General features: G+C 53.5%; 1 protein-coding gene and 1 non-coding gene across 5 annotated transcripts in view; both read left to right on the top strand.

Annotated features, from left to right (window-relative positions):
* Positions 1-22,777, top strand: part of Sh3bp2 (SH3 domain binding protein 2) — a 40,134-nt gene that overhangs the window by 1,265 nt on the left and 16,092 nt on the right. Inside the window, exon 1 of one of the 4 annotated variants that reach the window (XM_021643661.2) lies at positions 3,964-4,077. The exons of 1 other annotated variant lie outside the window; for it this stretch is intronic. Coding sequence is in view for 2 of the 3 variants with exons in the window: in XM_021643659.2 (XP_021499334.1) it covers positions 20,313-20,431 (119 nt within the window). In the remaining variant the exon portion in view is untranslated. Of the gene's footprint in view, positions 1-3,963; positions 4,078-7,775; positions 10,604-20,273; positions 20,432-22,777 lie in introns of those variants that run through there. 2 more of the 4 variants (XM_021643660.2, XM_021643659.2) reach the window with 2 other exon arrangements.
* On the top strand, positions 8,813-8,969 carry LOC132646923 (U1 spliceosomal RNA). Its single transcript, XR_009585250.1, has one exon. It is a non-coding gene; the product is annotated as a U1 spliceosomal RNA (small nuclear RNA).

The raw sequence follows: 22,777 nt of genomic DNA, 5'->3' as shown, positions 1-22,777 counted from the left end.
ATTAACCATCTACTTCGTCCCAGGAAGGGGATGATCCCTGAGGCAAGCAAGGTCTTGCTCTAGTAAGAAGACATTCTAAAGGGAGTCTGGATGTGTCAGATGTTGGGGTTCGAAGGATAGGGGAAGAGGAAGGAGCATAGGGAAAGTGGGCAGTTTTTAAAAGAATTAAGAAGAGGTGGGGAGATGGCCCAGTCCATAAAGTGCTTGCCATATAAGCATTAGGGCTTAGTTCAGATCCTCAGCACTCATGTGCTCGGTGAAGAGGCATATACCTGTAAATTCAGCTTTGTGGAGGGGAGGAGCAGGCTGAAACAGGGGCTCCCTGGGACTTGCTGGCTAGCCAGATTGGCTGAGTTGGTGAGCTGTAATTTCACTGAGGGACCCCATCTCATACAATTCGGCAAACTTCTGATGAAAGCACTTGACATTGACCCCTGGCCTGCATGTGCCACACACACATGTGCCCACATGCACACGTACACACACACTAAGAAGTAAGGCCGGGTGGTGATGGCACACGCCTTTAATTCCAGCACTCAGGAGGTAAAGGCAGGTGGATCTCTGTGAGTTCAAGGTCAGCTGAGGACTGACCCCAGGGCTTTGCGCTTGCTAGACAAGCGCTCTACCACTAAGCTCAATCCCCAAACCCGAACTTTGCTTTTTTCAATGAAAACTTTGTCTATTACTATGTGTCTGTGTGCACAGTGCAGAGAGGGCGCTGTTACTGTGTGCATACGGAAGTCCAAGGGTAATTTTGTGGAGCTGGTTCTCTCCTTCCACCTTTACGTGGGTTCTAGAGATCAAACCAAAGTTGCTGGCCAAGACAGCTCATTGGCCCACAAGTTCGCAACCTGCGAGTCGTGATCCCTTGGGAGTGTCAACTGACACTTCAGAGGGATCACATCTAAGACCATTGGAAAACACAGATGTTTACATTATGATTCATAACGGTAGCAAAATTACAGCTATGAAGTAGCAAGGGAAGTAATTTTTATGGTTGGGGATCACCGCAGCATGAGGAGCTGTGTTAAAGTATCTCAACATTAGGAAGGGTGAGAACTGCTGTTTCCAGCCTAAGGAATGAGCTTTCTGACAACGAAACAGTGAAGCTGAGAACAGACGACAGAGGGAAATGAGGGACAAGACATTGCAAGAATCTGGAGGAAGCGTGAGCTCGGAGAAAACTGCAGGATCAAAGGCTCTGAGTGGGAGAGTGTCTGGAATGTTGGGAAGCAGCAAGGGGGCAGAGTGAGCACTGAGAATGGGAGCACTGAACAGAGGCTCCCAGTGGGGCCAGTGGGGTTGGCCAGGCATGAGCTCACCTACAGACAAGGTCTTTGCTCTAGGGAGATGACAGGTTATGGGATAATCTGAGGAGAGCTCCTAACAGATTCCCCTAGGGAGGAACAGGCCAGAGGAGAGAGGAAGGAGTAAGCTGACAGTTGGCAAGAACAGCGTACTGGGCACGGGCAGTCGGCTCTCCAGATAGACAGAAGTTCACGCAGGATGTGAGGACAGGCCCTCCCCCTTGAGCTTTGCGAAGGGGGCGATGCCTGGCTGGGGAAAGAGGTTCTGGGATAAGGGGACACAGGGAGCGCTGCTAAGGGGGCCTCTGGTGGCCAGCAAGAGGATGGCCTGGCAACCTTACCTGTGCAGAAGATCTGGCTCATCTCACATGTGCTTTACGCCTGGTTGGGAGGCTTTGTGGCTCTTCCGCTCACCTGAAAAATAGGGTCTGTCCTGCGCATCCTTCCATCTTCTCAGCTCCAGTTGGGAGCTCCGGGTGCCCCGCTCCTCAGGCCTCACCTGAGCCTCATTTCTGTGGATGATATTCTCTAGTCCTTCCCATCTTCTCTGAACTTGGTATGTGGAAGCCAGCCCTACCTCTGCCTTCAGTCAGGTTCCTGCAGGTGGCACTAATGTCCGGCTTTGTTCTGCTTCCCTACCGGTCTCTGCCCCTCCTTCAGCTTTGGGGACAAGAGATGCACGGTGTCACAATGGAATGTGTGTCCATTTCCCATTAGCCATAAGGATCAGGATTGGCCTTGAATCATTTCAGAGTCCCCAGGGCCCTGTATGCACCCATGCATTTGATTAGCTAACTTGACACCAGGCATCAACGTGTCTAGCCTTGTCTAACCCTGAGCCACGTCCCAGGAGTGAGTCAACGTGTGTGATGCTGATGGGGACAACAGTAGGCAGAGGTGGGGCTGAAAGTACAGGATTGGGACCAAACAGCCTAGTGCTCTGCACCTGGTCCCCTCCACAGGAGAAGATGATGGTACACAGAGGTGATATCTAGGCAGCCAGAGAGGGGGACATGGTGGGTACCCGAGAGGGTGGGCTTCTCAGCCAGTCAGCACCTGCGTCTTTAGCCTCTGGGATCCATGAAAGCTAAGCTTTGAGTGAGTGGTGTCAGCCCTAGGGCCAGAGACAGGAATAATGAGAGTGTGTCAGCCCTGAGGGCTGAAGGGCTGGGATTCTGGGCACGCTCCCTGCTCCTCTCTCCCCTGCCTGGATCTCTGTCAGATGGGCTCATTCCTTCACAATGGAGAACCCGATGCCCTATTAGCTGAAGCTTTTCCCATGTTCTTTATTTCCTTGTGGTTTTCCGGTCTTTTCCTAGTGGATACCAGCCTCTCTATAATATTTGGGCTCAATGCTTGGTTATACTAGCCTCTGCCACTCACCCTACACCCAGTTAACCTCTCTGTCTGCCGGGATGCCTCACATCAAAGAGGTAAATCAATCGAGCCTAAGCATGGGTTCTTTGGACTTGGGCAGTCCTGGAACAGGTAGACCCACACTTGTGCAACTGCAAAGGCTCCCCTTCAGGCTGTCCTGGTGTGTCTGCCGGAGCTCAGCATGAATGACTCATAAACACACACACACACACACACACACACACACCAGCCTCAAACTGGTCTGGAGCAGCCGACAGAGCCCCCATCTCCACAGCTGCTGGGTCCCTCATACCAGGGTAGTTCCCTCCAGAGCCTGTCCTTCCTCGGCTCACAGTTTCCTAGGTCTAGGAGCTTGAGCCAGTCCCATGGGGATAATTCCCTCTCTGAATCCCAAACAGTGGGCCTTCTCTCTGGAAGATCCCACCGTTCTGAAGTCCTGCTGGCCTCCTCCACTTCAGGTTCACATTCCTACCTGGCCCCAGGGCTCTCTCAGGAAGCCATCTCCTCCTACCCAGTCACCCCTCCCCAGGTCTCTGCCCCTTATATGTGGTCCTCCAGATCTCCAGACAGGCGTAGCCAAAGGCCCTAGTGGTTGTCCACAGGAGGCCCAGGGAATATGTGTCCTTGGCTTCAGCATTGAACCCAGCACTGGCCATAAGACTCCAGCCCCTGTCCGAGAGACAGTATCTGCTTTGGATGTAACTGAAAAGTCTCCAGCAAGACTCCAGAGGTTCCCAGGAAACCCTCCTTGATGGTGAGGGGTTAGTGTCCAGGTGACCAAGTTGCCCTTACAAGATGCCTAGATTTGAGTCAGACCCACCCAGCAAGGCTGCAGCCAGCAGACAGAGGCTGACTCCCTAGAGAGAAACTAAATATGTTCTTCATGGAGGCCACCAGAGCGAGTGTATGTGTGTGAGAGAGACAGAGACAGAGAGAGACAGAGACAGGGAAATAGAGACATAGGGGAAGAGAGGCAGAGAGACAGAGACAGAAATAGAGAAATAGAGACATAGGGGAAGAGAGAGATTGCGCAGGACACACAGACAAAAGGCACTGTGCTCACTGAGACACCTGCCTACATCTACTGGGCACCTACCGCTTGCTGGTTACAAACCCTGAATCGTAGCCCCCCCAAGAATCCCTGACCAACTAGAATGGCTAACCTGAGCTGTGATACGGTGCCAGGGCAGGGGAGGAAACCTGTGGGGAAGCAAGGCCAGGGGTGGGGCGGACTGGATGGGCGAGGGCGGGACTTGAATCTGGGCGGCGGGACCAGCTCGGAGGCGGGGCGTGCGCCGGAGTGCCTAGCTGTGGGCCCAGCCCGCCGCAAAGCTGGGCAGCAGAGCAGGGATCCGCCTCCCGGACGCAGGGCCCGTGGGCAGGGATCCGGCGGGTAAGGCACTGCGTGGTCTCGGGACGGGACGTGGCCATGCGCGGCACAGCCGTGTCTCAGAGACCTGCCTGGGTCCCTTGAACCTGTGTCCCGTTGTGGGGTGGGAGTGTGGCTCAACAGGGCGGAGCGGCGGCATCCTGGGCTCAGGGCTGGGCGTTCAGTCCAGGACATAAGGTGGCGTTTCGCGTGTGTCCTGTGTCCCTCTGAGCCCTCTGGCACGCGCTGCTAGGCCCAGGTTAAGGGACTTCCAAAGACTCAGGAGGTAAACTTGCTTCCATTCCCTCCAGACTTTTCTTCCTTCAGAGGCTCCATGAAGTTCGAGGGAAAAGCCACCTGTTAGTGCTGATTCACACTGACGCACAAGCGACTGGGTGTGGGGAGTTTGGAGATTTTGAAAAGGAGTGAGTTTCTGAGAGGATAGAAGAGTGGGCAGAGAGTTGGAGGTTAGCGGACATACGGGTCTTCGTCTCCACCCTGCTGCCCACCGTTCTGTGACTCTGGGTCTTGGCTGTCAGTAGGTTGAGAGCCCCGTTGGAGCCAACTCCCTCTGCCACCTCCCATGACCCTGAGCACCTCCTGTTTTCGCCTTTGTTCATTCCTTGACACTGGTAGTTCAGTGCCTGCTAGTCAGGTGCCCCCAGTAAGCGCTCCTGAGAAGCCACCCTAGCCTAGGCACAGTGTGGGACCTCAGGGGTTATACTGCGTGTGACTATTAAGGATGCTAAATCAATCCCGCTCGAAGGGGCTCTGGAAATGTCACCTGCTGGGTCCGTGGTGAAATGCACAGACTTGTCTCACAACAGAATGGGTCCTGGAGTTAGGGGCTGGGCTGGGAGCAGGAACGTGGGTTCAGGTCAGGCCATAGCAACTCTATGTGACCTAGGTGAGTGCCTGCACCCAATGGCTTGGGTCCCTCTGGACCACAGGAGGAGCTGGGCTGTGTTCTTCCCCCGGCCAGGAAGCCCAGGTCAGGGCCCCAGATTTAGCTGTCCACCCCTGGGGCCTGGGAGGGACTCCAAGAAGGTATGAACCATAGATCTGTCCACCTCCTTTCCCATACCTCCCTTTGGTTCTCTGGTATCCGGCTCTGAGTTCTAAGTGGAGACTCACCCTGGCAGAGGGGACAAACTAAAAGGGTAGACAAGAACTGATGGGCAAAGCCATCTGGCAGGAGGGGAAGACCAAGAAAGCCTAGCCTTTTGGGGGACTCCTCCTACAGAGTTATACAGAAGCCCACTCAGGAGGCTGCGCTAAGAGAGACAGAAGGAAGGAGGGTAGATTCCAGGACTGCTATGGACTTCCTATTCGCATGGATAGAGGAAGTGGGGTGCTGAGTTAGCCCCCAGTATCCCCTTTGCCCCCATTTGGATGCATGTGCGTATGTAGGCCTACAGACAGGAAGCTCAAGGGGTCCAGAGAATCAAAATGACCTGCTTTAGCCATAGATGGGCCAGAAAGAAGAGCATAAGCTCAGGCTGGAGTCTTGGGTTCAAATCCAACTACATGATAGTCATCAGGCAGGTGCTGCTGCTGAGCCTCCATTACATCTGTAACATGAGGATCAGGAAACAGTTCCTACCCAAGGGTGCTTACGAGTGTCCACGGACTGCTTGTTGTCTGTAGCTGATACTTATGCTTCCTCTGTGTGTGTCCTGGTCAGACAGGGACAACGGGCCGTTTTGGCCTGCGGTTAAGGTGGGGCAAGGCCAGGCCTGGAGAGGCCTGGGATGAAGGGCCAGTTTCCAGGTTCCTGCCTGTATTCGCCTTGTGTGCAAACACCTGTGTCCACTAAGACTGACCTGTGTGGGCTCTGTCCTCAAAGCTCCATCGTGGAGGATCAAGGGTCAGAGATTCTGACAGGCCTTGCCCTCCTGCCATCATCTGGCTGGTTCATGTCCTTGAGAGTCTCTGGGCACAGACATATATGGGCACTTTTATAACCCTGCTTGGCGGGGGAAGTGGGCAGCCTGGGCAGAGGAGATGGGGAACCTAGGGCCTTGGAAAGGCAAGGTTTATGAGAAAGGCACTCTCAGAACTAGGCACGAAGCTGTTAGGTAAGGACCGACAGGCCAGGGAAGGTGGTAAATCATTGATCAAAGTGCCCTCTTTATGCCAGATGTGGTAAAAGCAATGGAGGAGACTGGAGAGCAAGAAAAAGGGCTCTTCAAGTCCCAGAGTCCTCCTCTGAAAGTAGAATGCCTCAGTAGGCCCCTGGAGTCGTCCAGTCCTGCCGGTCCCATGTGTGGGGTGCCGGTCCCATGTGTGGGGTGCCTAGGAGTCATGGCAACCTTCCAAGCTTACCTTTCCCCTCCCTCACTGCCCCTCAGCCCGTGCCTGGTGGGCAGTAGAGATAAAGCCCAGAGAAATGCTGCTGCCTCCTGCCATGAGTCAGGACCCTGGGCCTCCCAGACAAATTATACTGCTTCTTTTTTTTTTTTTTAATGATTTATTTATTTACTCTATGCACATTGGTCATTTGCTTATATGTATATCTGTGTGAGGGGGTCAGATCCCCTGGAACTGGAATTACAGACAGTTGTAAGTTCTCTTGTGGGTGCCAGGAATTGAGCCTGGGTCCTCTGGAAGAGCAGCCAGTGCTCTTAACCGCTGAGCCGTCTCTCCAGCCTCAGGCTACACTTCTTGACTCTCACTTTTTTGTTCTGTAAAGCAAAATGCAGGTTCAGGGCCACATGGCTGGACTTGGGCTCAGTGTCAGTGCTCCCAACCCCACCCATGAACTCCCAGGGACAATCGGAATGAAACAGAAGGCCAGCTGGGCTTCAGGATGAGGTGCATCATGGGTACCCCGATGCTGTCCCATCTACCTTTTTTCTTCTTCCCAGCACTCTGATTTCTCAGCATCCAGTACCGAGTGTTTGGACTCCCTATTGCTCCATGAGCCAGAAGCAACTTCTTGGTCCGTATGAGCTGGACATGGAGGGTTCCAGACATACCTGAGTGATTTTTGCTAGCTGGCCTCCAGGAACAGTGCTGGCTTGATCACTTGGGGCAGCAGCCCAGGGATGTCAGGAGGCCTCAAGGGTTAATAGGCAGACAGCCTGTGTCATACACTCCCATGCCCTACAGCCAAACTGATTCTCAGAATTGCTGTCTGTTTCCCTCTGAATCATGTTCACTGTGCACCCACTGGCCATGACAGAGTGGCCTACAGCCAAACACATTAGGCAGCTGAGGAGAGTGCAGGGTGTCTGCCTGCTTGAGCCTGCAGAAGGGTGTGTGGTTCTTGGCCTGGGATCTGCCAGGTTGGTGATAGACATGCCGTGACCGGAGCCGGGCTCATGACCCGGGGCTGAGCCAGCTCAGGCTGTTTCCTAGGGTTCTCAGAGCAGAGGCTGAGCGCGAAAGGCACAGAGCTTGCCACTAGAATCAAGACAAAGCCATGTTCCGGGCCTCATCCAGCTTGCGATTTGGGGCTTCAGCACCTTCCCTGTGGAATGGGATCAAATGAGAGCTCCCTCAGACTTCAGGTGCCACAGGTCTCCGAGATGCCTCTCAAGGCAGTATCCTCAGGCCTGAGCCGGGGATTCCTGCTCCTGTCCCTGAACAGACAGCAGGTCTATTTTGAGGCTTCCACAGCCCAGACCTCAGGCTGTTCTGTGGTATTGGAAGAACACCTGTCCCCACACCCCAGGCTTTCCCTGTGGCCCTACCCACCATGCTGAGGCAGGTAAGGAGATGGCCAAGCCCTTACAGCTGCCTACTCTTAATCAGGATGGGAAGAGTCTAGGGCTGGTCTGGGTGCCTAGAATGCTGGGGTGGGTTTTAGCTTTACCTCATAGCTCTGACAGTCTAGAGCAGCGCTGACAGTTCACTTGGGACCTGGATGGGGAGCTGGGAATCGCCACTCCTCCTTGTTCCCTGCCTCCATGACATTGGCAGACTCCATTTCAGAAAGCTGCTTATCAGAACCCGTACCCCTTCCACACATGCCGTGTGCTGTGTGTACCGGGCCCAAAGCCAAGCCTGGGCCGTAGGAGTGGTCAGGCCCCCAGGTGTGAGGACAAGAATTGCTGGCAGATGCAGTAACTCAGTGTCTGGCCCATCCCACGACACTCTCTGAGAAGGACTTTTTGTGGAAGACATAATTATCCTGCTTAGTGACCAGGGGCCCTTCCTTGGCCCTTCCTGCTCCACTCCTGAGCTCTGGGCTTCCTCATAGCTCGGTATACACAGTGACCTATCTGTCCATCCCCTGCTCCCCACCCCCCATCAGGAACTCATGCAGCAAGGGACTCTGAGTGTTGGCCCTGAAGTGAGAGCCACAGGGCCTCCCTGAGCAGGGAAGTTCCTTCAGGCTGAGTGGGTTGGGCAGCCACTGGCAGTGATGGTGGAGGACTCTGCCAGGCTCTTTGACGTTGGTTTGGCACTCTTCTCGCCTGCCTTTAAATCTCCACTGAGCACCAGAGACAAATACGGGCCCATCATCCTGGAAGCTGTGCTGCTTGAGTTGGCAGAGTTTCCACTCAGACAATAGTGGGGCCTCTCATGAAGTTCTCTAGGTTTCTGTCACAGCCCTCCTACAGTCACTATCAGCAGGGACCCAGCCTCTCCTGACCCTGCTCTCATTGACTTCAGCAACAGGACAGGTAGGGACACAGGGAGGGAATTCTCTGGTAGGAAAAGCAGTTGCCAAGCCCTGAGCAGCCGTGTGGCCCTGCCCTAAACTGAAACAGTGCCTTTCTCTGCAACTGCTCCTGTTGAAAGACGCACATTGATACTTGCCTGGCAGGTAGATGGCAGGATCACGAAGAGTGTTTTCCCGGGCTTATCCACAGCACTTCAGACGTGCTGACCCCTGCAACTTCCCCAAATAGGAGAAATTCGACTGCATAATTTGTGGTAGTGAGGGACTGTGTTCACACTCTCCGAAAGAAAGAAAGAAAGAAAGAAAGAAAGAAAGAAAGAAAGAAAGAAAGAGAAAGAAAGGAAAGAGAGAAAAGAGAGAGAGAGAGAGAGAGAGGAAGGAAGGAAGGAAGGTAGGAAGGAAGGAAGGAAGGAAGGAAGGAAAGAAAGAAAGAAAGAAAGAAAGAAAGAAAGAAAGAAAGAAAGAAAGAAAGAGAAAAAGAAAAAAGACATATAGTGAGGCTAATATTGAGGTCAAGCTGGTCTTCCCTAAGCTGCATGCCAGAGGGTTCTTAGGTGTTGAACCCCAAGAGCTGGCATCTGTTTGAGGTCCCAGCTGAAGGTAGGGGAGTGGGGTGCATTGGCATCTGGAAAAGCTAGCCTGGAATCCTGATTGGCAGGTGAGGGGAGCACAGCCCTGGGGAGCACAGTGCTAGGCAATGAGCAGGAGGAGGCACAGCAGAAATAGCACTCTGACCCCTTTGCTTCTTCTCCTGTTTGACTCTAGGAAGGGGAGCCCCTTTCTGGAAGATTTAAGTGGTTGACAATGACCTCTCCCCCACTGATGACTAGGCAAACAGTGTTGGGGGCCTGGGCCTGGTAGGCAGGCCAGTGGACAGCCTCATGGGTCTGACCACAGCAGAGCAAGGGATCAAATCCCTTGTTGTCATTACCCTCTGTTGTCAAAAGCCTCTAGGTATACAGAAATGGCCTCCTGGGGCTGGGTAGGTTCAGATGGCTCCTATCAGGCCATGCTGTGTGAGCTGGACATTTTTCACCCTCTCTGTATAGGGCAGAGATAGAAGGTCTAGCTTCATGGGGGATGTGATGGTGAGGGGGACCCCGCCCACTGCTGGGGCTGGGAACTGAAGGCCTCCACAGTTGGGAGTCAGGCTGTCTGGTGTTCCCCACTGACCAGAGCTAATGGTCCTAATAGGCCTCAGCCTGAAGCTGGGGTTGCCCTACTTCTGACCCGCACCCAGGTCTCAGGACTTGGTGTTGTACCTCGGGCTGGCCTCCATTCCCTGTGAATTCCTGCCCAATCTTCCTATTGCTTATCCGTCCAATTCCTACCAGTGAGGACGCAGCTCCAGGGAACCCCATTCCAGCTTTTGAGGTCACCACATGCCAGGAGGGCTGGGACCTCTGAGAGAGGGAGCTGCTCCAGGAACCACGGGACAGGAGACCTCGAGAATAACCTGCCTCCCAGACTTCTCCAGAACTGAGCCCAGTCCCTTTTCAGACCCAAGGCTACAGCTGCCCAGGAAGGTGGGGCCTGGCCTGAGGGGCATGCCCTAACTAGAGGGCTCTGGCTCTGGTTTTGCCTGCGGTGCAGTCTGCTGTTGGGTCCACTGGACATAAAATAGGAACAGAGCTCAACACTGAGTGCCCCAGCTCACTGCTCAGCTTCAGCAGGGTGATGTGCTATGGTAGGTGGTGACTGTGACCACTCCAGAGACAGGAAGTTGCCTGGGGAGGAAGATGGTTGAGAAAGGACATTCCCCTGCCCCCACCTCTGGGCCCTGTCTCAGACACCCCTTTCACAACCAGGGTTCTTTCTTCTGGGCAATGGGGGAGCAGCCATTCTTGGGCTGGGGTCCAGAGAGACAGGAAAAACTCCATAGGCCTCAGCCCACTCAAGACATCAAGAATGCTACATGGGGTAGGTACCATGGGGAGTGGGAGCAGGAAAAGATTGCTGGTCAGAGGCAGGGAGAAAGGAATGATACTGGCCAACATGGGTCCTGGGAGCACTGAGGTTGTGTTTTGTGATGTGTGTGTGTGTCTCTTTCTCTCTGTGTTTACATGTGTATGTGTTTTTGTAGGGGAGAATTCTTGTGCACATATGTCTGGCAGTGTTGGTGCATGACTTTAATCCCAGCACTTGGGAATAGAGGCAGGCAGATGTCTGAGTTTGAGGTTAGCCTGGTCTACAGAAAGAGAGAGAGAGAGAGATCCAGGATAGTTAGGGATACTGTCTAAAAAAAAAAAAAGAGCAGAACACATGTGTGCACATGCGTGTGCATACATGTAGAGGACCCAGGTTGCTGTTGGGTATCTTCCTCAGTCTATTTCCACCTTATTTTTTGAGGCAGGGTCTCTCATTGAACCAGGAACTTTCCAGTTTGGCTAAACTGGCTGGTTAACAGGCCCCAATAATCCTCCTGTCTCCGTCCAGCCTCCAGTACCTGATGAATTAGAGATGTGCAGTTGTGTGGGTGATTGGGGATCTGAACCTATGTCCTCATGCTTGTGTGGCAAGTGCTTTACTGACTGAGCCATCTCCTCAGTCCTTTGGTTCGTGTTTTTAAGGATCACTCTGAGCTGGACATGATGGTACATACCTCTTGTCCTAGCACTTAGAAGAGAGAAGCAGATGGCTAGCTGCAAGCCTGAGACCAATCTGATTCACAAAGCAAGTTGGAGGCTAGCTGAGGCTACAGTGAGACCCCGTCTCAGGAGATTGAAAAAAAATGCTGACTTTGTAGTCTGGGGACCATCTTGATACCCACCCCTAGCTGCAGTACCCTCTGAGGAAATTGGTGAGGAGTGGGTATGAAAAAGCAGACCTCTGGAGGAGTTGGGACGAGGATGTCAGGCAACTAGGGATCCACAGAGGGACCCACAGAGGGACAGGGAGCAAACCTGGCGAGAACTGGGTCTGACGCCTCAGGCTCTGCCCACCCAGCCCTCTCCCCGTACAGTTCAGGTCTTCTGCTGATGGTGGCTGTCTATCAGGAGGGAGGAGCCAGCCTTGGCATCCTGACAACTGTGCTACAGGCCCTGCGGATGGTCCGTGGCCAGAAAGGCTGACACATAGAAACACAGACCTGGGCTCAGCTGACCACCAGTAGCCACCTTACCTCCGGGAGTCCCCAAGGGGTACATAGCAAGGCCAGGCATCACCATGCTAGGCATGCAAACAGGGCGTCTCTGCAGATAGGAGAGATGGGATTTGGGGTTACATGGATCTGAGGCTGCAGTGGTCAAGAATTCGGGCTGGGCAAGTCTTCCCTCTGAAGTAGGGCTGGGCTTGGAGAACCAGACTCAGGGAACAAGGGGCATAAACTACCAACAGAGCCCACCACTTTCACAAGCCTCCCTGTCCCCTGCTGCCTGAGGACCTTAAGGACACTGTCACACAGCCTGATTCTGGGGCATCTGACCTGGCGTAAAGCAGATCAGGAAACAGTCAGTGAGAGAGTGGCCAAGGATGTCACAGTACTTGAGGAAGACCTTGAACCCCCGAGGCTGAGCCCAGTCACCTTTAGTAGCGGCCTGGGCTGTAGCTGAGGCAGGCTGTCTCAGAGCAGGAGAGGGTGGGGTAGAGGAGGCCTGGCCTTGGAAAGGAGACAGGGTAGGGCCTTTGAAAGGATAGAAAAAAGAAGACCCTCCCTTCCCCCTGACTGGCCTCTTCTGGCTGTCAAAGTTTAGGCCAAACTTCTGGAAGGAGGCCAGATCTGGGCCCCTTTCCCACCCGCAAGGGCCCATGGCCAGACCCTTGTCCTCACTGGGCCTCCAAACAATGGGGTAGTGTGAGGGTGCCTGGGAATGTCCAGGGCAGCTGGGTCCCCTGTGGGCCCATGCTGAGGAGTGAGGACAGGAGCCAGCAATAGGCCATGAGTCATGGTGTCCACCACCAGGCATCTGAGGCCCTGAGTTCCCAGCTGAGGAGGAACAAGTAGTTCTTAGTTCCGCAAGCCAGGGTCTGGCCTGCAGCTCCCTCCTGCTTTTGGTCCCTCTCCACAGCCCTTCCTGTGTGTCCCCTAGTACCTTCCTTCTGGTCTGTCCTTATCTCTCTCTGACTGTCCAATCTGAGACCTAGACCTAGGCTGCAGCAGCTCTTCACAGCCTCTTGCCTGCAGAGGGCCCAGCAGAGGGCCCAAACCATCACCTGCTACCTTTGATGGCCTGTGGTTGACCCCAAGAGGAACTCAGTGAGAGAGCAAGGTGTTGCCTGAAAAGAGACCTAAACATTTACTAAGAATTAGCCTGTCTCAGAGGTGTGTAACTACCGTCTCAAGCTCAGGGCCATCTGGGCAGCAACATAGCAAGAACTTGCATCACAACAAGGGGGGTTGGAGGTACACTTGAGTGGTGTGTTTGTCTGGTGCGGTGGCTCTGGGCCAGCACCAGGACACCATGTGCTTACTCAGTGTGTCAAAGCTGACCCCTGACCTCTGCCCCTGGCTCTGTCACAGAGCAATGGGGGTGGATCTCTGATTCCCTTTCTCACTTCATCTCCCCCCAGCATGAACTTCATGGCCACACTCAATACGCCAAGTGTTTTTCCTCATTGTCTCTGTGCCCCAGTGCTGGGAATCCAAGCTCAGCAGGGTGCCCTCACCCCAAGGACTCTGGTACCAGTACCAGGCCAAGTGCCCTGTGACAAAGTCTCTGTGAGCCGTTTGGTTTGGTCCTCAGATTAGCATTCTCAGGAAGAGAAGTGACTTGCCCAAGGCTACGAAGTTGGGACTGGGGCTTGGTGCCTGGGCCCAGGGGCTTCAGCTGAGCACAGTACCCCATAGCACTTCTTTCTGTCTTGCACATCTGAAGGTGTGTGCACCTTCTCTTGTCCTGACCCCAAGGCCTTTGTGCAAGCTTTGCTTTATCTGAGACACTACGTATGTGAGTGTCCAGCTTGGCTAACTCACATGAAACATTGCTTCCCGACGTGGGTTGATGTGTCACTGTCTCTGGTGGAATGGCTGTCACAAGGGTGTGAGTCAGAGGTGGCTACTTCCACAGGTTATTAATAGGCAGCCCCAAATAGAGGATGGTGCCAGCTTGGATCCTGGGGTCCAAGGCATTGGGGTTCGCCCGTAGACAGCAGTGCTCTGACACCTCCCTTTGCCCTAGTACTTGGGTGCCAGAGTATCACTGAGTAAGAGGCCAGGCCTTCATCTCTTCCATATCACTTGTCTTCTCTTCACTGCGGACAGCATGGACCCGTCCTCTGCACTGAGCCTCAGGGTCTCTGGGGACTTCCCAGTTTTTGAGGAGGAAACTGAGGCCTGGGGTTCTGCTTCTTTGCCAGAGTTTTCTGGTGTGAGCCTCTGGGCCCCGGCCTCTTGCCTTGTCTATAGAGACTAGGGCCCAGCACTGCGGTCTTCATGGTGGGTGGACTCTCTGCCGAGGGGGGTACCAGTGTCTTTCTAGGAGTGGGCGCTGGGGCTGCTCTGAACAAAGCTTAGCAGAAAAATGCCTTCTAGGATCCTGGGACAGTGAAGCCACCTCAGTGTCCTCATGAAGAAGACAGAATATTAACCTTGGCACAGATGACTGTGAGCTCCCAAGTTAATAGCCTTGGCACACAGAAAGATTGCTGGATCTCCCTGATACAGCTATGGGTAGGATCCTCTCTGCATTCCTAACCCCCATGCTTATGATGTAGGTGTCCCTAGATGGGACTAGTAGGTAGGAGCTCTATTCTCTCAGCTCCTGGGAGTTGGTGAGGTAGAGCAGGCTAGACCAGGAAAGGCCTTACCCTTGGTTGAATTCTTTGTCCAACCAGGGGTCAGTTTAACTCAACCTCAGAGGAGACAGTGCTCCCCTGCAGGCATGCTGACATGCTATTGGCAGGTTTTGCCCTTGCTATGTTCTTATGGCTTCAGAGGCTCAGCAGAAAGCTGGTGTGAGGGTGTGGGTGTGTGCTGTCCTAGCAGGTTGCCGTCTTTGCTTTATCAGCGCAGACACCGTGAGGAAAAGCTCACCCAGGGGAGGGTGATTGCTCCACGATGCGTAGTTTAAGGGAAATCCTTCATGTAAACAGAGCCCCCTTCCCACTGCTAGGATGAAGGTGGGTACAGCAGTCTAGAGCAGTGGTTCCCAGCCTCCCTGTTGCTGCGACCCTTTAACACAGTTCCTCGTGTTGCAGTGACCCCCAACCATAATTTTATTTTTGTTGCTATTTCATAATATATATATTTTTGCTGTTATGAGCCATAACATAGATATCTGACATGCAGGATATTTGACATATGACCCCTGCGAAAATGTTGTTCTAACCCCTGAAGGGGTCACAACCCACCAGCTGGGAACCACTGATCTAGATGGTTTCATTTGGCAAGTGAGCACCATGAACTGAGTGCCGTTGGGAATTGGGGCACTAGCTCCTGGGATACAGACAAGGCCAACGAGGAGAATCAGATAGCGACATCATACAGGACACTGCAGGCACTGAGCATGCAGCGGATGGACATGGAGAGGTCCCTGTCCCCAAGAGCTGCTGCTGGGGGAGAATAGAAGCAGGAGGAATATGAAGAGAGCCAGACTCTGTGAGGAGCTGGAAGGGACAGAGGTCTGGACATGGGGCCTTGGAAAGCAGGGAGGTTGGCATTCTCTGCGTGGAGATGGAATGGAATCTGGTGTGCTTGGATCAGATTCTGGCACTGCCAAGGGCAGCCGAAATGATGGAACATCTGCCAGACCTAAGAGACTGTGGTGGGGAAGTCTGGCCTGAGGTCAAGCAGGGGCATTTCCGAAGCGGCCTCCAACACTTCTTTGGTTTCCAGTGTGACTGAGCAAGGTGTTGCCAGTGGAAGCTAGTGTCCGGGAGTAAACCTGTCCACCACCTCAGTGGATGGTCCATCAGGGAAGCTGTGGGACCTATTTCTCAGGTGAGGAAACTGAGGCTCAGGGTCAGTTACAAGTCTAGGAGGAGAAGGAGCCAGAGGTGTCCCCGGCGAATCTGCTCTCTAACCACTGAACCAATCTGTTCACAAAGGTCACTTGGGTGGAGAGATGCTCACTAGCTGGGACACTCAGAACTGAGTTCGAGTCTCAGGGGCCAGCTCCCAGGGTCTAGTACAAGGCCTGGGTCATTGGACTGTCCAGGCTAGCTGCGTTGGGTCGGGGAGTAGTGGGCTCCTCTGAGCCAAGCCGGGTGGAACCATGAAAAACACAGGCTACGGTTGTGGGTGAGGTGCCAGGAACTCGGGGGTGGACCTGGCCTGTACGTCAGCACTCTAGAGAGTGCACAGGCAATCGAAAGGTGGAAATTTGTCTGTGTTTGTGATGAACTGAAGTGTGAATCCTGAAACGCCTCTGCTGGCTTGTGGTTTGAGGCAGGAGAGCAGCTCACAGAAGGCTTCATGCCTGTCTCATTCTCCCCAGCCCCACCCACCCCTCACCATAGTGGGCCTAGTGTTTCCATCATGGAACCAGTCCTTGAAGACAAGGTACTGCCCCCTCCTGGCCGGAGCAGGCTCTGCGCCAAGTGTGAGGGTCTCCTGGAGCCCTGGATCTCATCGTTTCCAGCTTGCCCTCAGCACAGGAGACACGCCACCACGCAGCTCAGGTACATTCATTAGGAATAATGATGCTGAGCCTGGGAAAGGAAGGCCCCGGTCAGACAATCCAGGACATGAAGACATGTGGCAGCAGCCTAGTCCGTGTCTTGCAGGTGGTCTCACCTAGTCAGTCAGTGTCCTAGGGCGTCAGTGAGCCTTGGCTACAGCCAAAACAGACATCAGTTCTATGAGAGACTCTTGTGTTCATTAGCTTAGCTCTGAGTCACACAATCTGGGCTCAGGGACGTGCTGGTTATGACCACACTAGAGATGCAGCCTTGTGGATGGCCTAAGCCTATCTTCTAGCGTTCATCGTCCATCTCTTGGGCCCCTGGGGATTTAGTGGGACCTGGGCCAATGAGGAGTGCTGGAGTCACTTTTGGTGACACTGGTGGGAAGGACTGAGCTGCTGATGTAATTCCAGAGAAAGGGCAAGGTAGTTCTAGTCTCAAAGGAAGTTGCTTTCAGTTTCAGAATGTAGGTGTTGGGAATGGCCAGGCTCTAGAGCAGGAAACAGTGGTCTCACCACATCCCCTTGGCCAGCTAGTTGGCTTGGTCTTTGCTTTGTGGTTGAAACAGTTTGATTGAGCCAAAGAAGAGGAGATCTAGGGGTGAGATAGACACCAACAGTTTTGGTGGGTTTGGGCCTGGTATCGTGCCAGAGGGATGTGGCATTAGGGAAGCCAGCCTAGGATAGCCCCTTTGAGACAGATGCAGCATTGCAGAGCCAGCCTCTCCCTATAGGGCATATCAGGAAGTAGGTCAGATCAAAACAGAAGGCAGCTGGCAGCCCATCAAGAACTTGGGTGAAAGCTGAGCACGGTGGCACACGGATCTCTGTGAGTTTGAGGCCAGCCTGCTCTACAAAGTGAGGCGAAGGCAGTCAAGGCTACACAGAGAAACCTTGTCTCGGAAAAAACAACAACAACAACAACCCAAAAATCAATAAAAACCTTTGAACTTGGGTGAGGCTCCTTTTGGGTCCTCTTTCTGGGGCAACACTAGAGTTTGGAAAACAGTAAAAGCTTACCCCTCACAGTTCTAGCGATCACAGGTCCAAAACCAGGGTAGAAACAGGACTGCACTTTTCTACAAGCCTGGTAGAGGGACCCTTTTTGTCTGCTCCGTTGGCGTTGGGAGGCCTCACTCTAGTCTCTTGTCTTTACATGGTCTCCTGTGCCATCCTCTTTTAAAAGACAGGTCTCACTGTGTAAACTTGGCTAGACTCAAACTCACAGAGACCCACCTGTCTCTGCCGCCCAGGTGCTAGGATTAAAGGCATAAGCCACCGTGCCCAGCTCCAGCGTCATCTTCAGGGCGGTTTGCCGTTGGCCAGTCCAGGATGGAAACCATAGATTACAGGTAGAACCCCCTTCCAACCTAGGTTATGTTTACAGGTCACGGGGATTAAGATGTAGATGTATCGTTTGGGGGAGCTTTCATTTAGACTACTGTACATACACGGCATGTGGCTCAGAAGAGCACCTGGCCCTCTAGGCCACCCACTCTGCGGCCTAGACAGACTTCCTGGGAATCCTGGTAGCCCTTCCTCATCATATAGTAGGCAGAGCGGGGCTTGGAAAGGGGAGAGGGCTCCAGGTCAGAGAGGGCCGTTTGGGTGGGCCTTAGACCCAGGGGAGTGGACATAAGCCCTATGGGAGTGGCTGATATAAAACATCTTATTTTGAGAGGTTGAGGTTACCCATTGGCAGTTCTCCCACCGTTCCCTGGGCTCGGCACCTATCCCGAGCCTGGAAGATTCTCCTCCCTCACTCAGAAGATTCTGCCTCACTCATTGCCTGAGCTGTGCAGAAAGCTGGTCAGCAGATACCAGAGTTGGGAATAGGGGTCCTAGGTGCTGGAAGTGGGTTCCAATCCAATACACTGATCCCTGGCTGTGGGTCAAGTTCATGCTATCCTCCCTGAATCTCAGTGGAGTACTGATGTGAGCCAGACCAGCCTCCTAGGAGGCTTGAGGTACCAGCACTGTGCGTAAAAAAAAAAAAAATTTTTTTTTTCCTTTTCCAGAGCTGAGGACTGAACCCAGGGCTCTCCCGCTGAACTAAATCCCCAACCCCTGAGTGAAAATTCTTTCTTGTCTTAATTCTGATTAACCCTGCTAAACCCTCCCCCACACTCCACACACACTTAGCTTTGCTGGCTAGCTCTTACCTTCTCTAGTGAGTGCTTTGAGTCTGGCCTGATGGGGGGGGGGTCCGTGAGTTTGGAGCTTAAGGTACCAGTCCAGGGTAGGAGGATAGAGGGAAGTCAGGGCTGCCTAATGCTGGTAATGACAGCGCCACAGGTCAGGGCCTGGGGTTGGAGACCTGGCTGAGGGTCAGGGTGGGTGTGGCCTACTGCCCTCTTCTACCTCTACTTCCTTTAGGAGCGTGGGAACAAGAACAGGTTGTGGGGTTTGATGCACACCTCTTCCTTAGGTTATATCCATCCCTCCGTTTGCCTGGTAAGGGATTAACATAACTTTCGAGAGCGGGCTGGCTCCTGCTTTATCTCCTGGTGGGATTCAAGAATCTCAACCCCTAGTCTCCCTGGGTCCAGGCTGCCTCATTGCTTGTGGAGTCCTCTGAGCTCACCCATGCCATTCACCCTGCGCCTTTCCCACTGTGACTCCCTCAGCTGCATTCTAGAAATCAGACCTAGAGCTGTCTGCCAGGAAGCCTCCCTGAGCCTTGAATGTCCTCTGGAGCCCACAGCTCCTGGATACCTTTGTGCCCTCTGGGAACTGCCTCACTCATTTGTACTCATTGCTGTATGCTCCAGGGCTCCTCAGCTGCTCCCCTAGCTCACCCTGCTGGAATGGGGAAGGCAATGAGAAGCCTATATTCCCATGCCCCAGTCAACCCCTGCCCTAGCTTTCTGCAGCAAGCAGGGTCTGCCTTTGAATATCTCAGAGGGTAGAGCTTGGTGGCTTAGGGAGGCTGGGAGCTGGGAGCCAAGCTGAAGCTGTCTACTCTTCAGGAGACAGCCAGTGCTCTTTATCTAACTGGGCCCCCTGGGGGCCTAGAAAGCTTGGCCACAGACGCAGGGAAGATAGGCGCTCCTTCACCAGCAAACTGTCCTTTTTGAGTAGTTGACGTACAGGCCTGTGCCTGTGAATGGTCAGGTACTTGCACAGCCAGTCATGGGGCTGGTGTTCAGAGCCACAGAGAGGTGAAACTGTGGAGCTGGGAAGGAGGGTGTCCCATGAAACCTCTTGGGCAAAGTAGAGATTCTGCCAATCCTGGGAACCCTATAGTCTGTGTAGTCATTTCTGCCATGGCCCTCAGTCTCAGAAACTGCCCCCCCCCTTCCATCTACCTCTTCCTGTCCTGGGATTGGGGCTTAGACAGAAGAAATACAGCTACTCAGTGGCTTGGGTTGGAATTCCTGCTTCCCCACTTACTGATTGTGGGGACACTGGGCAGGAACCCTGAAACAACAGAACTGTGCTTTCCCACTGAGGCTGCAAAGTGCTTTCTGGAGAGCCAGATGTTAGCTGAGCTGAGGTGGAGAGGTGACTCAAGCATCCTTGTAGAAAGAGACTGATGTCTGGGCCCAAGCTCCATCCTAGTCCCTCAGTTCCTTGGTGTCAAAAGGTGCAGGAACACCCATCTTGAAAGCCACAGGCACCAGGTGTAAGACACAGCTCTGAGTATGTACCTTTTGGGTAGAAGAACCTGTTGGTGAGGGAGGGAGTTGCTGAGGAGGTGTCAGCACTGGCTTCCTCAGGCCAGACACCCAAAGCTGGGAGGGGCTTCTTTGTCTGATAGCATGAGATAGCCATGAAGCAACCATCAAGAAACTGCCTTCATAGGAACATAGATGGCCCTAGAGCTGAGGAAACTCTACAGTGGTGAGTGGGGACCCAAACCCAGCAGGCTGATGGGAGTACTGCCCTGGGCCCCGGGTGGTTTTTAGGACCTTGCTGTGTGGAAGTAAAAATTGCCTTCTCCTTGGGCCTGCTCAGTAAGAGGAAGTCTCATACAGGGAGGAAACCCTGTTGGCCCCAGCTCCCCCAACCCCATGTAGGCTGGGCAGTTCCGGTAGTGGCCAGGAGCTAGAAGATCATATGCTGGGGACATGCAGGTGCGGTCCCTCCCTGCAGCTCCTGGGCTGAATAGTTTTTCTGGACTCAAGGACACCTATCTCCAGCAGGTCACAGGAAGGAGTAGTGCCATGTGTTGGGTCAGTGCCATGAGGTAAGAGCTGAATATGGGGGTCTGGAGGCGGCCCTGGCCTAGCCACGACAGGGCTTGGGGGATGAATGGGAAGACTGTAGTTCTTGCTGGGGTTGGAGCAGGGACTGATGGGACTTGGTCCTGTGAGAAGCAATAGTCTCTAAGGAGATTGGCCTCCGTTAACTTAGCCCCTAGATCCGAGTGGTTCAAATGGATCCCAGAGAGAGAACTGGCCATTAGAACACTCTTAAGACTCCCTCCGGTCAAATGAAAGGGGAGGAGGTCCTCCCCCATCAGTGGACTTGGAAAGGGGCAGGGAGGAGACCAGGGAGGGAGTGTGGGGTTGGGGAGGGAATGAGGGAGCTGGATACAGCTGGGACACAGAGTTAACAAAATGTAACTAATAAGAAAAAAAAAAAAAAAAGACTCCCTCGGGTGTAGACCCAACAGCAGCTATGGGGAGGTGGAAGTCAGCCTGCCAGAGTGGAAGTTCAGGCCTATGAGCTCTTCCCACTGTAAGCCCTGTCTGGGGTGGTCTTGGTTTTAGGTTCTGTGCTTACACATGTTGCATGTGTGTGTGTGTGTGTGTGTGTGTGTGTGTGTGTGTACACTTGAGAGGACAAAGGTAGCTGTGTGAAGTCCTGGCTGCCTGTGTGAGAGTGCTGTGCTTAAGGAGCTGACATAAAGTGGATAATCCCGAGGTCTCAGGAAACTGATGGCGGGGGCTGTCCTTGTGAGCTGACAGCGCTTTGGCCCCTGTGGCCACCCCTGAGTTATCTGGTCTGGCTGGACATTAGGCCTTTCTAGAATGTCGGTTTTGATTCTCTAACAGAGAAAGATTCCGGGAAGAGGAAGGAAGAAAGGGAAACTAAAACGGAAGAACTTGTGAGGCAGCGTGAGCCAGCGCAGCCAAAGGGGTGTGTCAGGCTGAGGCTGTGGGTTGCTCTGACTCACCAGAGTGCACGTGCGACTTCGTGTGAGTTACTGGCTTCTTCATTGGTGCTGTGGCGATGACAGCACCAACGGCTGCAGTATCAGGGTGCTGAGATGAGGATGTGGGGTGCTCCTTGAAGCCTGACCCATGGGGAGTGCGGCGCACGTCCTGAGCCCTCCCCACCGGGCCCCAGTGTCCCAGCCTGTAAAGTGTGAAGTAGAGCTCTGAGTTCATATGCGTCCTGTCAGTTGCTGTGACCAACACCGCGATCGCAGCAACTCATGAAAGGAAGTGCTTCATTTGGAGCTCACAGTTCCAGAGGGTTAGAGTCCATGACCGTCACACGGGGAGCATGGTGGCAGGCGGGCAGGCATGGCACTGGGCAGTAGCTGAGAGCTCACATCTGATCTACAAGCTCAAGGCACCGGGAATGGCACAGGTCTTTGGAAACCTTAAAGCACACCCCTCTGACACACCTCCTCTAACAAGGCCACGCCTCTTAATCCTTCTCAACAGTTCCACCAACTGGGGACCAATCGTTCAAATATATGAGCCTTTGGGGGTCCATTCTCGTTCAAACCACCACAATGAGTGCATGTGTATTTGTAACATTAAGGGTGTTATGAGATCATGCGTACATGTGTGTACCTGAGTGATAACATATGTGTAAACAAGTGTCCTAGTGATACCTAGTCTCCTTTTCTTTGCATTGGGACCCCCAGCCCTGCCTTGTCCTGCAGCTTCACAAAAAGCAGTCCAGCTTGGTCACACTTCATGGCAGGGACATACCTGCAGGTGTCAGGGGCTGTCAGAGCCCTGACTCTTCATAGGCCACATCCTGAATTTGTGTATAGGCTCACACATGCATGCATATATGCACGTGTATCAATGCACACATATGTAAATTGTGTGAGTGCGACATCCGCCATGTTGACCAGGTGTGCAGAGCCACAGCTTATGCGTGGGCCCTTGTAGGTGATGGTTGCTGGCCCCTGCAGGTCCGCAGAGGTCCAGGGCAGGTCCAGGCCACAGAACCTTCAGAACTTGTTCAGGCTGCCTTCGGGGCACAGAGCGGTTCTTATTTGCTTGCTCTGTCCATATCTCCCAGCAGCCTTCAGCAGCAGGGTCCCCTGACTCAAGATCAAGTATGGAGTGAGGAGGAGATGTGTACAGAAGCGGAGAGTTGACTTGGAGAATGTGAGGCGGGTGTCCGGCCTTCTCCGTGTGCATACAAGCACACACATAAATGTATGGGCCCAAATTCATGTCCACATGCATACACACAAACAATGATTGCACAACTTCTCCAAGGTCTCATGGACTGTAGCCACCATCACTGACTCACACATATCCAAAGCCTTGGTGCTGCAGGCAGGCCTGCAACTCCAAGCAAAAGGGCCCATGCAACACCCTGAGCCTGAGAAAGTGAGTTC

The sequence above is a fragment of the Meriones unguiculatus genome, chromosome 12 (assembly GCF_030254825.1).
Source record: "Meriones unguiculatus strain TT.TT164.6M chromosome 12, Bangor_MerUng_6.1, whole genome shotgun sequence".
NCBI classification, from domain to species: Eukaryota; Metazoa; Chordata; class Mammalia; order Rodentia; family Muridae; genus Meriones; species Meriones unguiculatus.
The sequence above is the reverse complement of the archived record's forward strand: the minus strand, read 5'-3'. Positions and strand labels throughout refer to the sequence as shown.